Below are 12,461 nucleotides of genomic sequence, written 5' to 3'. Positions count from 1 at the left end.
GTTTTGCGCCCATCTCCCAGCAGTGTGTCACTGAATGGAAGCAATAGACCTTGACTCCACTTTGTACATAGTCAGGCTTTTAGCCTTGCTTTTGAAAGTCCCAGTGGGACCTTTGGTTGCAGTCACAGTTTGGTTTTTACCTCTGGTCATGTACAAAGAAGTGTTTTCATTAGCCAGAAGTCACCAGTACAGAAGATGAAATCCTAGAAAGAAAAGTCAAGATATAGACAAAAGTTCTTCTATAAGTAGCAAGAGATAACTTCAAGCTGCTGGTTTAACTTCTCTTGTCCTTTAAGACCCTGCCTGTACTGGATATCTTAAAGCTTCTGAGACAATCTATTCGGGATCAACGTTCTGTCCTCACTATTCCTTGGATTGTGGAGTACCTTTCCCTTGTGGATCATATTGCTCCTTTCCTTGATTATTACAGGAAAGTGTTTGGTCTCTTGCTGCAGGTATACAGGTAAGAGCCTGGAAAAATATATCTGTAAAGAACTTTTCAGTGAATGTTTGATTTTTTTTTTTTTTGTTGTGGTGCAAATCATGCATACTTTTTATCTTACATAAAACTGCAAAGAGAACACAGCCTAAACTTGGGGATTAATACTTGATTCAAATATGTGGTTTTTATTAAGTAAACAAAATCTTTAAATCCCACTTGATCACTCTACATCTGCAGCTGTGATTGACCTTCAAGCTGCAGCTTGAATTTTGACCTTAAACCTACAAGGTTTCCAATGCCTAAATAATTTTCTAATTTTCTTTCCTATATACATGAGGAAAATTTGAAGCACATTCTAGAGAATGGCTTGTCTAGTGTAAACTTAAGACAGGATGTTATGCAGGTACATACAACAAAGTAGAGCTTACTCTCAATCCTTTAGGCAGACACATGTGTTCATGGTATATAGATAGTGTAATTGGTAAGTGAATGGTTTGGCAACGTTTTCCTTAATGAAGATTGAGCTGCTGAAAACTGACACTCTGTCTTGCTGCTTCTTCTGCATGGCAGGTTAATGGTCCTTTCTGAAGACAAGGAGATGAGCTTCCTGAACAAGCTGCTGATCCTTGCAGTTCTGGGTTGGCTTTTTCAGGTAGAATCTCCTCTGTGCATGTAACTCTTCTCTGAAGAAAAGGCAGGGCACAGAACTCAATACAAAATAGTACTGAAATTAATTAAAACAATTTAATACAGTTGTTTGTTGTTTTATCTTGGGTTTTTTACACTGGTGTGGGGTGTAAAGAATAACTGTATTTTAGTGGAGAATTATTTTCCTTTAATGGAATTGTGTGAAGCAACAATTTTTTTCCAATAGGAATTGTAATTGCATCTGAAATACATTCTGTATTTACTAATCTGCAACCTTGCAAGAAAATTGACAGCTGATTCCTGTTAGACCTGGAAGCTCTTGTCACAAAGATGGTGTGCTAGCTGTCAGCCTTGAATTGCTGAGGAATTTATTAGATAGAGGGATGGTGTATGATGAACTTTTAAAATTATTTTGTGCCTCCAGTTGGAAGCAAGGTAATTACTTAGCAGGAACCTGTTGGAAATGTGGAAGATGCTGTATGGGGAGGATAAGAAAGGTGGCTTTTGTTACTGTGATTAAAATAAGGAAGTCTTTAATTTTATGGGAAGTTCTCTTCAGGGCAAGAGGATCCTTTAGTGCTAGGGATTATGTTTTGTGGGAGACAGGGTGGTGAGATTTTACTGTCCTGTTATCAGAAATGGTGGAAGTTACTGATTGCATTTTGAGTTGCAGCTGCTGGGTTTTCTGTTTCAGGTTCCATCAGTCCCTGAAGAGTTGTTTTTTACTGCTGATGACAGGCAGGAGAGATTTGTGATGGATACTGTGACATCTGCTCAGGCTTTGGTGAGTTAGTGCAGCAGCATGTCTTCTGAATCAGTGAGGGAAGATGGACCTACCACTTCCTCAGGAGCGGTCAGATTTCATCAAGAACTTGGCTTCAGGGCAGCTGCACTGAGCATATGGAGGCCAATGGATGTGATGCCCAGTTTGTCCAAAGGCCTCAGTTGGGTCTGTGTTAGGGGTTGTGAACTCTGTGTTGCAGCTCTGGGTTTTCTGTCAGGCAGGAGCCATCTCACCTGCTGCAATAATTTGCAGAACAGGTGCCAAGTTATGCTGGAGGATCAGATGCTGTTTTCCTGCAAGGTGAGCTGACAGAACTGTAGCCCTTCCCAGAAATAAGCAAAAGTAATGGTGAACAGAAATAGAAAGATGGGACTGTAACAGCAGGGTTGCTGTTTGTGAGATCACCCGTTTTCCAGTGTCATGATAAAGGGTGACTGAACTGAAAGCGGTATGAGCATGCAAGAAAGGAGGTGAGGGTGTGATGTTTCAGATGATTCCTAGACATGTAAGGGGACATATAGTATTCCATGGAAAAGTGGTATGGATGCTAAGATACATCTCCTTGGTGGATGGGATCTGAAATTCCTGTTCCTCAATTGGCCCTGCATGTGCTGTGTTAATACTGAGGTGACATTTCTCCATGGCGTGGTGCTCCAGGGAGTCTGGATGAAGGCACTTGTGGAGGTGTAATGCATAGCAGATGTGCCTCATTTATTTTCCTCCATGGAAAGGTTTCTCCCTTGTGAGTAGAAGCTGTGGCAACAGTCTTGGTTCCCTTCTTAAACGCAGCTTTCAACTGGGCTTTACTAGTGATCAGCAGCAAAGGCTGAGCTACACTAATAAAATGAAGAGCAGCTCATTCTGTGTTACAGAGACTGAACACTTGGGCTGCAAAGTTCATAATTTTACTGTGTATTTGGAATCCAGCTATTGTTTTCATGGAAAGGTAGCCCTGAAACCTGCCTGTGACTGCATGTATGGGATTTCTGACTTGAAGACTTTATTTTGTGCTGTGTCCTTTCAGCATTTCCTTCATTTTCTCACCAGGACTTTGTACCCTTGGTGGATCAGCAATTACTTTATACCTGCTGTCCCTATCTTGGTAAGTATTTTACTTATTTTTACTATATACATAAAATATATTAGTATGTACTTACTTTTATTTATTCAGTTGTTTATATTTGTTGTTTGGTACTGTGAGTCCTTGGATCACCTTTCTTACTCGTCTTCACAACTTAAGGTCTCAGTTGTTTATGCAAGAACTGTGATAAGAAGCTGTATTGCAGAAACTCCTGCAGCTGTGGATAGTATCTGGTGAAGCTGGGGGAGTGAGGTTACCTAGTCAGGATAGTTGATCCACAGACCTTGAATCCAGAGGCACAGGGGAAGCCACCGCTCACAAGCTGTAAGGAAGCATTATAACAACACAGCTTTTCTATCCTAGGTCTAGGAAGAGGTGTTTGTGCTGCAAGGAGTGTCTTGATCCTTGAGCAGATTTCTGCTGCCAGGCAGAGGGGAAGAATCTTTTTGTGCCCTGGTTTTCCATGGGATCTGTCTACCAATTGTAAAATTCCTCTCTGTAGACTAAATATTAGAGTCCCAGATGGGGAGATGGTGCTCTTCTTCTTGGGACTTAGTAGGAAAACTGTATGTTAAACCTGTATCACAAAACTTCTGGGGTGAATAGGTTGTCCAGCTTTTCCCCCAGGATTTGCTCCTGACTCTTGGAATTTTGTGTAACTGCTCCCTTTGTTGTCCTTGTAGACTTTACAGTTCTTGCTTGCCACACTAAAAAGGAATGCACGAAAATAACTGCTCCCTCATCCTTCTGAACAAGTCCCATCTGCTGGGGGGCTTTTCAGAAGTTTCCTCTTTTCAGAGCCTTGCTGTGCCCTGCCAGTTATGTGTGTGGGATGGCCCCTCTGCTTCACTGAAGCTTCTGCTTTTGTAGAAGCTGAGAGAATCTGCTCTGGGAACAGGACTGGAAAAGTGAAAGTCTCTTGAGTTTTGATATTAGTTTTTCTCCTTCCTTATGGGGTTGATGATTGCTTTTGCATGTTTTCCTGTACAGGTGAACTGCGTAAACTACTTGCCTCTTTTGTGTCTGGTAGTGGAGGAAAAAATGGTGGTTTTATGAGGAAAATCACTCCCACAGCTGCAGAGTCCTTAGCACCCAAGGCTTCTGTCACGCAGCGGAAACTGCAGGTAATGAAATTAGGGAGTCACAAGGGGGAAAGGGGCAGGAGAAATTTGTTTGTGTGAGTGTAGGGTTATACAGTGGTCTCTTAGTGCCAGGGAAAGAATGGACCTAGACAGTAGGGGAACATTGTGTTTAACAGTCAGGTATCTTTACTCCCATTTTTACAGTCATGTGGCAGGGATATGGTGTGGGTGCTGAAATCCAGATAACCTCTGTAAACATTCTTGCAGTTGGGCCAACTAGTCGTATTTGTTTCCCTCTTCTTTACCATAAAACGTTGCTATGTTTCTCATACTTTGTTTTGGTTAGATTGTAGCCATGCTTTCCACTGAAAGGAGGACGTGCGTAGGTGCTTACAGGATTACCAGCCTGTAAAAGGGCTTGTTCTTCCCAAAAGAAGCCATCTGTGGTGACTCACTACTAGTAGATACCATCAGAACTCTCCCATTTCCCTTTACAGGTCTTTTGTAGCTTCAGAAACCCTGATAATAAGCCTTAAGTGGTTAGAAGGGAATAAGGAGTAAAACTGGGATGATGAATGCTACAGTATCAGAAAGTTCTAGTGGAGGCAAACTGTCTTTTTGTCTCTAGAAGGTGGTTTTGTCCATTCCTGGTGAGATGAGGCTCTGGGTGGAGTGCTCTAATCAATTTAGTGCTTTCTCTTGAACAGATAGATTTGGAGCAGGCCTTCTTCCACAACCAGCCTCCCTCCCTACGGAGAACAGTGGAATTTGTGGCAGAGAGGGTGGGATCCAACTGTGTTAAGCACATCAAGTAAGTGCTGGTCACCTGTTCTGTGACTTAAGAAGTAACTTTACATTATAATTAGACAAAGAGTTGATCCTTTAAAGTTGTGTGTATGGAGGAAAGAAGCTTCCCTGGGGCTGTGCTGTGTAGCAGAACACCAAGGCTGTGTAGGAACACGGGCTGTGTAGGACTGACCAGCAACATCTGCTGTTGTAGAGGGGAATTTGTGAAGGAATGTGGAGAGGAGGGGGATACTTCTGTGGGACATTTTCTATGTGAATGCAGTGCAGCATTGAGACTTTGTAACCTGTTCAGAGCATACTTGCTAATGATAGGAAAATCTCATATCAGAAATGACCTCTGGAGGTCACTTGATCCAAACTCTCACTCAAAGCAGACACAGCTTTCAAGTTAGGTCAGGTTTATTGGCACCTTTTCCAGCTGGAAAAGTTTCCATCTCTTAAGGATGAGGATTCAGCCACCTCTTTCTACCATGTCCAATGCTTAATTTTCTCAGGCTTTGTGAAAAGTGTTTCCTTATATCCTACCAGAATATCTATCCATTGTTCCAGCTTGTGGATGTTCCTGTCAATCTTAGCAGTGGTCTTCCTGGAAGTTCTGCCTTCTCTGTAAATTTCGTTCTCCCTTCAGCTTTTTCTTCTCTCCAGGCTAGGTGAAACTGACTCCCCCTTGTAGGTGTGTGCTCCAGCATCCCAGCTATTTTAATAATTTTTTTCTTTTCTCCTGCAGTTACTCAAATTGTCAATGGCTTTCTTGTCCTGAGATCCCAAAGCTGGACACACTACTCCAGATGCAGCCTCACAGTGATGAGGGAAGCAGTAACTTCCCTTGACTTGCTGGCTGCACTGTTGCTATTGTCAGCCCAGTATAAGGTTGGCTTTCTTTGGACACTCCTAACTCCCTTCTCTTGTTGTGGGACCCCCAGATCCTTTCTGTGCAGCTGCTCTGTAGCCAGTAGACCCCAGCCTGGACAGGTGTGCAGTCAGCCCATTTCTTCCTCTTTTCACAGCCCTCCTGTGTGGCAGCCCTGCCCTCCAGCTCATGAGCTTGCTCAGTTTGCACTGTTCTGTTGTCCAACTTGCTGAAGCCATTAAATGTTACCAGCCCCTAAGAAATGGTGGTTGTAGTGGGCTGCTGCTGACATCTTTGAGCTCCTGAGCACTGTCAGCTGAGTGTACAAGGTATTGCTGCCACAAAGGAGACCTGTAACCAAAGAAGTTTTTAGTAAAACCTAAAGGCTTTTGACTCTTGAATCTTAGTACTGTTATGGTGTCTTCATTGCTGTTGTCTTCCATACACACAGAACAAGGAGATGATACAGATGTGACACAGCCCGATTAATTAGTTTTTAGCAGAGTGACTTTTTGCATTTGAGATGGGTCTAAAGAGGGGAGAAGAGCTGGGTACACTTAGTGTGCATTGTTTCTTGTATTGATTCAATCTGCCTGATTGTTCTTCATTTTGTTGCAGGGCAACACTGGTAGCAGAGCTAGTTCAAAGGGCTGAAGCTATGTTGCAAGATAAAGTGAAGGAGGAGGATGTTAATCATGACAAACTGCTTGAAGAGGTGTGCACTCATCTGTATGAGGAAGGGGCCCAGGCACTCATCAAAGGCAGAGAGTAAGGAGGAAAAGTTATTTAAATGTGTGCCTTCCTATCTCTTCTTACTGCAGAATCTGTTAGCCTAATTTAGTTTGGCCTGTCATGCTCAGGTTCTGGTAATTATAAACCATGCCCTTTACTCTTCTTATGGTGAGTGCTGCTGTGCTCCAGCCAGCTAAGACTGCATTTGTGGGAAGGAATAAAGGTGCTGTGTGTCCCTCTGCTCCAAACAGACATCCGCTGCAGCTATTGTATTTCCCCTTTGGAAAATTGATATTGCACCTTAGTTGCTTGTAATTACCCTTTCCTTGTCTGGTTCTTTTAGTCTGATTTATTGCATTGCTACACAATGAACCTCTGAGTGTTGTCCAAGAACTTGGACTAATCTGTGGCATACTTTCTTCCTTTTCTTGTAGATTTTGCAAAAAAAAAGGTCCTGAGGCAGTAAGGGTGTTGTTGCCAGAAGAGACATCTGCAGCAGTATGTATTTTCCCTAAAACTTACTAAAAGCCTCGACATTAAGTCTGGATCATTACCATTTTTCCATTGCTGCTTCACTTATCCCTTAATAGCTCAGGTAAAGAAATCTATTGATGCCCTCATGGGAGGACTGAGAGATAGCTAAGAAGAGTCACTTCTGCAGGGCTGCCTTGCATATTCTGGGTAAAGTGATACTCCAGCTCATAGCTGACTAATGAGGCTAGAATGCTATAGAAATTGCATTTAACTTGCAATGATAATGCATTTGTTTTAGCATCAACTTCCACAAGAGTTGATGAGGTTTTTGGAAAATCAAGATGGGTCAGTTGTATTGCTCAAACCAGCTGTTTCTATAGAGGTGGTGGTGTTCAGTTTAACTGTTGCATGCCAAAATTAAGCTGTTTCTTCCAGACTTCTTTCTGAATTTTCACTGACTGCAGTGCTGTGGCTGATAGTAAATCTCCTATCATTTGTTATCCTCCCTGTAAAGGTTTTAAGTAGTGCAGAAAACATTGCAGTGGAACTGGCTACCGAGAGAGCCTGTGGCTGGCTCTCTGCCAACATTGCAGGTGAGCTTTTACCTTGAACTGGAACTTCTAACCTGTGCATTGTACTCTTTTTTTCTGAGATCAAGGGACAGACAGTGTTACAAAGTACTTGGTCCTACTCATTTTTCTTTTAGTGGAAAGTATGTAGTTGCTCTGTTCCTCCTTGTTAGGAAGAATAGAAATGATTTCTAGCTCTAAGAACCTTCTTTAGGGATCTTTTTGGCTTGGCCCATGATAGTGATTTTTACTTCCAGGGTATACAGACAACTGCTTTTCAAGCCATCTATTGATTCACATGTACAGAATGCTTCTGAAATCTCCTGTAAAACAAACACTTCTTGGACTGGATGTGTTTTCTGCAGGCTGAAGGCAAATGTATTTTATTCTGTAATACTGCACTGGCAAATCTTCAGAGTCTCTGAAAATCCATTTTTTCAAGAGGTTATGCCAAAAGCCTGGGGAGGAATGTCCAAGTACCATTTGCAGCCACAGGAGTTTAGTGTTTTGGATGCTGATCAAAATGTATTTTGGTAGAAGACATATGGTTTTTATGGATACAGTGGTTGAACTGGTATGATCACAGTGAATCAGCTTTCTACTTTGGCATTGCCTTCTGGCTTAGCTACTGTGTTTATTAAACCCATGGAAATATTTTTATGGGAAGTGAGATGAGTTGCCAGTTGTACCTGGCAGTGATGGGAAGCTGCCTTCTACAGCTGTGGGTTAGTACACCCTCTCCACATTTGCCTCTGCACATTAAATGTAGTGGGAGGTCAGAGAGAGTGGGTTGAAAATGTAAACTGTCTTTTTTCATTATTCGCTGTGGCCCTTGTAATGAGAGGCTAAGAGTGTTTGAAAATGATTCTCTGCTTCAGTGTAGAAAAAACTGAATCAGACAGGATTTGTTCTCTATAGCACTCATCAAAAGGGAAGTGAAGGCAACCTTCAACAGAATGCTGAAAGTCCCAGGATTTCCCTTGCCAAGCGAGGATGCTCTTGAGCTGAGAAGGGACTGTCCTCCAGGCTGCCAGCACTGTGCTCCATTTCCCTCCCAGATCATCAATGAGATTAAGGTACATGGTATTCACTTCCTGGCTTGCCTTTCTGTTTTTTACGTTGGTGTTTTTGTGGGGGGGTTTCTTTAAGAGAATGTTCTGGTTCTGAGGAGGTGGCTGTTGGGAGTGCTTAGGAAGCACAATGAAAAGTTCTCAGGTTTGAGAAGTTGCTTGCTGTGTCTAGATCAGAGTTCCGTGTTAGGAGTGCTGTCTCAAATACAGGATTTCTGGTAGCATGGCAGTGTGGCCTTTTTGATATGAGTAGGGTGGAAACCACAGTGTGGACCCCATGGTATTGTGTGCAATTTCACAATCATTTTACCTGTGTACCCATAAGGAAAAGAATTCTGAGCACCTCACCTTTTACTGTTATGTGTTCTGCCTATGTTTTTTGCAACTGCTTCTGCTTGACAGACAAGTAATGCTGGTTATCACTTTGATTGCTTTCCCAGCAGTTGTGTGAAAATGAGTTCACATCCTTTAATGCTTTCTTGCTTGTGCTAAAATAAAAAAATGAGGGTAAGTTGTGTGAGGAAACCTCTGGGTTGGCACTGAAGCTTCCTTGGCAGTATAACAGGGGTCTGGATTTTCAGGGTAGCACTTCTACCCTGAACTGCTTGCTGTGCTGTGAAATTTATCTACAGCTTTCAGTGCTTTTCTTCACTTTTAAGAAATATGAAGTTGTTGCCATCATTGAATTTTACTTTGTAACATTAGTGAGAACTGCTAGAAAATGAGATCTTGGTGAGGTTGTGAAAAATCAGCTTTACTCTGTCTTATGAAATGTATATATACTGACTTAGGTTCTGGTTTTAATGAGGACCCAAGAACTATTTGTGAACTGCTCTGTCGCAGGTCCAAGGATGTGTTTGTGGAAGAGCAGGATACTAATGTGTGTTACTGTTGTCTTTCTCATCAAGGATGTGCTCTGTGTTGCTGTGGGCCCACGGGAGGAGGGTGAAGTGGTTGACTACATGTGGCTGGAGTGCTTGCTGGGAAGGCTGAGTCAGACACTTCGATGCAGAAAGGTAGAAGATGTAAAAAAGCAACATAAACTCCCTTTGAATCACTTCAGGCTGTCTTGATACCTGTAAACTTTTTAATTTGCCTTGCCTCACAGTTGAGTTCAGTTGAGGGGTTTTTATTTCAGCTCAGATATGGCAATGTTGCACTGCATTCTTTTATAGTCTGTAGATCTGCTTGTTACTTCAGTTTGCCTTTGTGAATCCCCTTTTCATACATGACCTTTTTGTCTTTTAGTCTTAGTGGTCTCCTCATTACAGCTCTGTGCTTCTTGATGTAAATTGCCTGCTCGTCTTGGATATTTTTTATCCCTTGTGAAGCTCTGTTTTGTCCAATGTGCTGTAGTGGGGAAAAATATAACTTTTTTTGTATTTTCCAGTTCATATGTCCCACATCAGAACAACAGCTGGCCAAGTGCACAGTTGAGTTGGCATCTTTGCTGGGTGAGTTATGATAAGCTATTTAAGACTGAAATCTGTTATTACAGTTCTCTTAGACCCTTGAGGTCAGAGATATAAGTGTTTAGAGCTCATGGATATTTAATTCTCTTTGGTGTCACTGAGTCTGAAGACTTTTTTCTGTCAATTTGGGTGGTTGCTCTTATTCCCTCTTACATTCTGCAAAACAGAATTGTACAGTGAGTAACCATCTCTCTGATCTGTTTCACATCTGTTGTTTTTTTATTTATTGACACCTTAATTTAAATATGGGATATGTTTTCCAGTATTTCTGCCTCTGAAAAATTGTGGTTGAGTTTGGGCTTTTTTCCCTAAAAGTAAGGGCCTTTTCCATTACATTATGTTTTTATGGCTTTTTAAGGGAAAGAGTGGAAGTAACTTGTTTTCTGTGTATTATGACTCCTGTGAACATTTTCAGTCTGTTTTTTTCTCTTGCTCTGATGTGTAAATACAGTTTTTCTCTGAGCAGGAGCTTGTGATCTCAATGCAGGTGTGCTCTTCATGGGCAGCCTTCTAATTTTGTGGGTTTAGAACCAGCTTTAGAAGTTTTATACATAATTTGTCTTTCCATGAGGCAGTTCACATCTGAGTATTGTGGAATTTTTTCTGGGGGCAGCCGTGTCAACCTGTCCCATTCCATTAGACTGTACCAAGGAAGAACGGCTATCTTCCTTCTGTTTGTGTTCATCTGCAGTTAAGCACTGTTCAGTTTTACTTTCACTTGTGTGAAGTCATGTAACTGCCTATAGTTTAAACTATGGACAACTGTTCAGTTTGTCTATAGACTTAAATGTTTAACTGTGCTACTCTTCTCTCCTTTGCAGTAACACCTAGGTTCTCTTTGACTAGATATTAGGCTGACTTTCAGTGACTTGGGGCTATATTCCAACCAATTGGTGCTCTTTGCTGAGGAATAGAAATTTCCTCCTATGTCATACTGTCTGTATAGTTTCAAAGCTCCTAATTTTGAAATACTGAGCTAATATTTCCAAACTCCACTCCTCTTAGATTCACTGGTTTGTACTCCCTAAGTGTGCTGCTGAACCAAGATGATGGCTATAAAAGGAAATCATGCAGCTATAGGAGTTCATTTTTCCTCCTCCTCTTAGTTTCAGATCGTGTTCCTCTGAGTCTTGGGATCAAATCCCCAGAGAAGAGCCCTGAGAGGCTGCATGTAAAGAACAATCCCACCTACGGCCTCCTAAAGCTGCTGTTCTCCATCTGGAAGGAGGACTTTGGGACATCTGTGCCTGTGCAGCTGATCTTCAGCAAGAAGAACATGGGTTATCTCGCCGAAGCCAAGCAGCGAGAGGTAAAGCTCATTCTGATGTGTGGAGCAGGCTGGCACTCGTGCAGGAGCTCTGCCAGCCCGCAGTGCTCACTGGTGTGACTGAGGCCAGCGGGGTTTGGCCACTGCTGGCTGGCCTTGTTTCTGCAGGGCAGTGAAGGAGAGGGACGTGTACAGCTTGTCAGGGGTTGGTATCTGCCTGGTGGGCTCTCAGGAAGGCACAGTTTTGGTTTGGAGCCAATGGCAAAATGGCCCATTTGGCCTGGGATATTGCAAGGGCTGGACACGTGACTGTCGTCAGTAGCGTTCTTGTGCCTTTTACCAGCTTGTATTTCTGCATGCCTGTTGGTGTTATGAGCACCCCAACAAAAGCTGAAAATCACCCTATTTATTGCAGGCTAAACCCAGCTTATTTCAAGAATCAAATAAATAATTTTTCACGCTCTTGATCGGGCAGGAATTAAATTCTTGGTGTGTTTATAAACTGAGAATTTATAATACCATATACCTACTTTATGGTAGAAGATAATGTATGAACTAAAGGAATTGTGTTCACTCATTTTGGACATTGCTCTTATCCTCATTGTCACACACAGACAGATAACGTGCTTGCTCCTTTTTTCCATGTTCTGATCCAAAAAGAAAAGCATGAATTATATATGGATAAAGAAACAAGCACACAATCAATTTTTTTTGAGTTGTTATTATTTTCTTCTCTTGTGCAGTGGGATTTGTTCCTTTTCCTGCTTCATGGTCTTATAGAACATGAACTAATGAGAACTAGTGAAATCCAGAGTTGCTTGCATATCCTTGAAGAGCTCCCTTGGCCCTCAGTAAGTAATTAGATATGCATGAACAATAAGTGAAATAAAAAGTACAGCTATGTAAACAGGAAATCCTTGTGTTTTTATTTAATATAGATAAGGCCCATAACCTTCCCATCTGTTGTTCCTGCTTAATGCAAAGGAAGGACTGGTTTCCAACAAGCTTGTTTCTGTTGCTAGTGTTTGGCTGAAAGCTGTACTTGTGTGAATCCAGCATTGGCCCTGCAGTGGAAACATTTCCAAGAAAACTGTAAACCACTTTGGAGACCAGCTGGCTCAGTTGTCAGTTCTCAGTTCTAGCCTGAGTGTGCTTGCTGCCTTCCAGCTGAGAATGATGTGTT

The 12,461-nt window shown here is 42.1% G+C and overlaps 1 protein-coding gene across 1 annotated transcript in view; it reads left to right on the top strand.

Annotated features, from left to right (window-relative positions):
* Positions 1-12,461, top strand: part of CDAN1 (codanin 1) — a 31,359-nt gene that overhangs the window by 15,795 nt on the left and 3,103 nt on the right. The window contains exons 14-27 of the mRNA XM_041403161.1: positions 297-463; positions 1,013-1,094; positions 1,785-1,874; positions 2,922-2,976; positions 3,946-4,079; positions 4,745-4,848; positions 6,313-6,462; positions 6,861-6,924; positions 7,415-7,493; positions 8,388-8,545; positions 9,448-9,555; positions 9,930-9,993; positions 11,118-11,320; positions 12,022-12,129. Of these exons, the coding sequence (XP_041259095.1) occupies positions 297-463; positions 1,013-1,094; positions 1,785-1,874; positions 2,922-2,976; positions 3,946-4,079; positions 4,745-4,848; positions 6,313-6,462; positions 6,861-6,924; positions 7,415-7,493; positions 8,388-8,545; positions 9,448-9,555; positions 9,930-9,993; positions 11,118-11,320; positions 12,022-12,129 (1,566 nt within the window). The remainder of the gene's footprint in view (positions 1-296; positions 464-1,012; positions 1,095-1,784; positions 1,875-2,921; positions 2,977-3,945; positions 4,080-4,744; positions 4,849-6,312; positions 6,463-6,860; positions 6,925-7,414; positions 7,494-8,387; positions 8,546-9,447; positions 9,556-9,929; positions 9,994-11,117; positions 11,321-12,021; positions 12,130-12,461) is intronic.

The sequence above is a fragment of the Onychostruthus taczanowskii genome, unplaced genomic scaffold (genome assembly GCF_017590055.1).
Source record: "Onychostruthus taczanowskii isolate IOZ18803 unplaced genomic scaffold, ASM1759005v1 scaffold1, whole genome shotgun sequence".
In the NCBI taxonomy this organism is placed as follows: domain Eukaryota; kingdom Metazoa; phylum Chordata; class Aves; order Passeriformes; family Passeridae; genus Onychostruthus; species Onychostruthus taczanowskii.
Note: the sequence above shows the minus strand (reverse complement) of the source record. Positions and strands in the feature narration are given on the sequence as shown.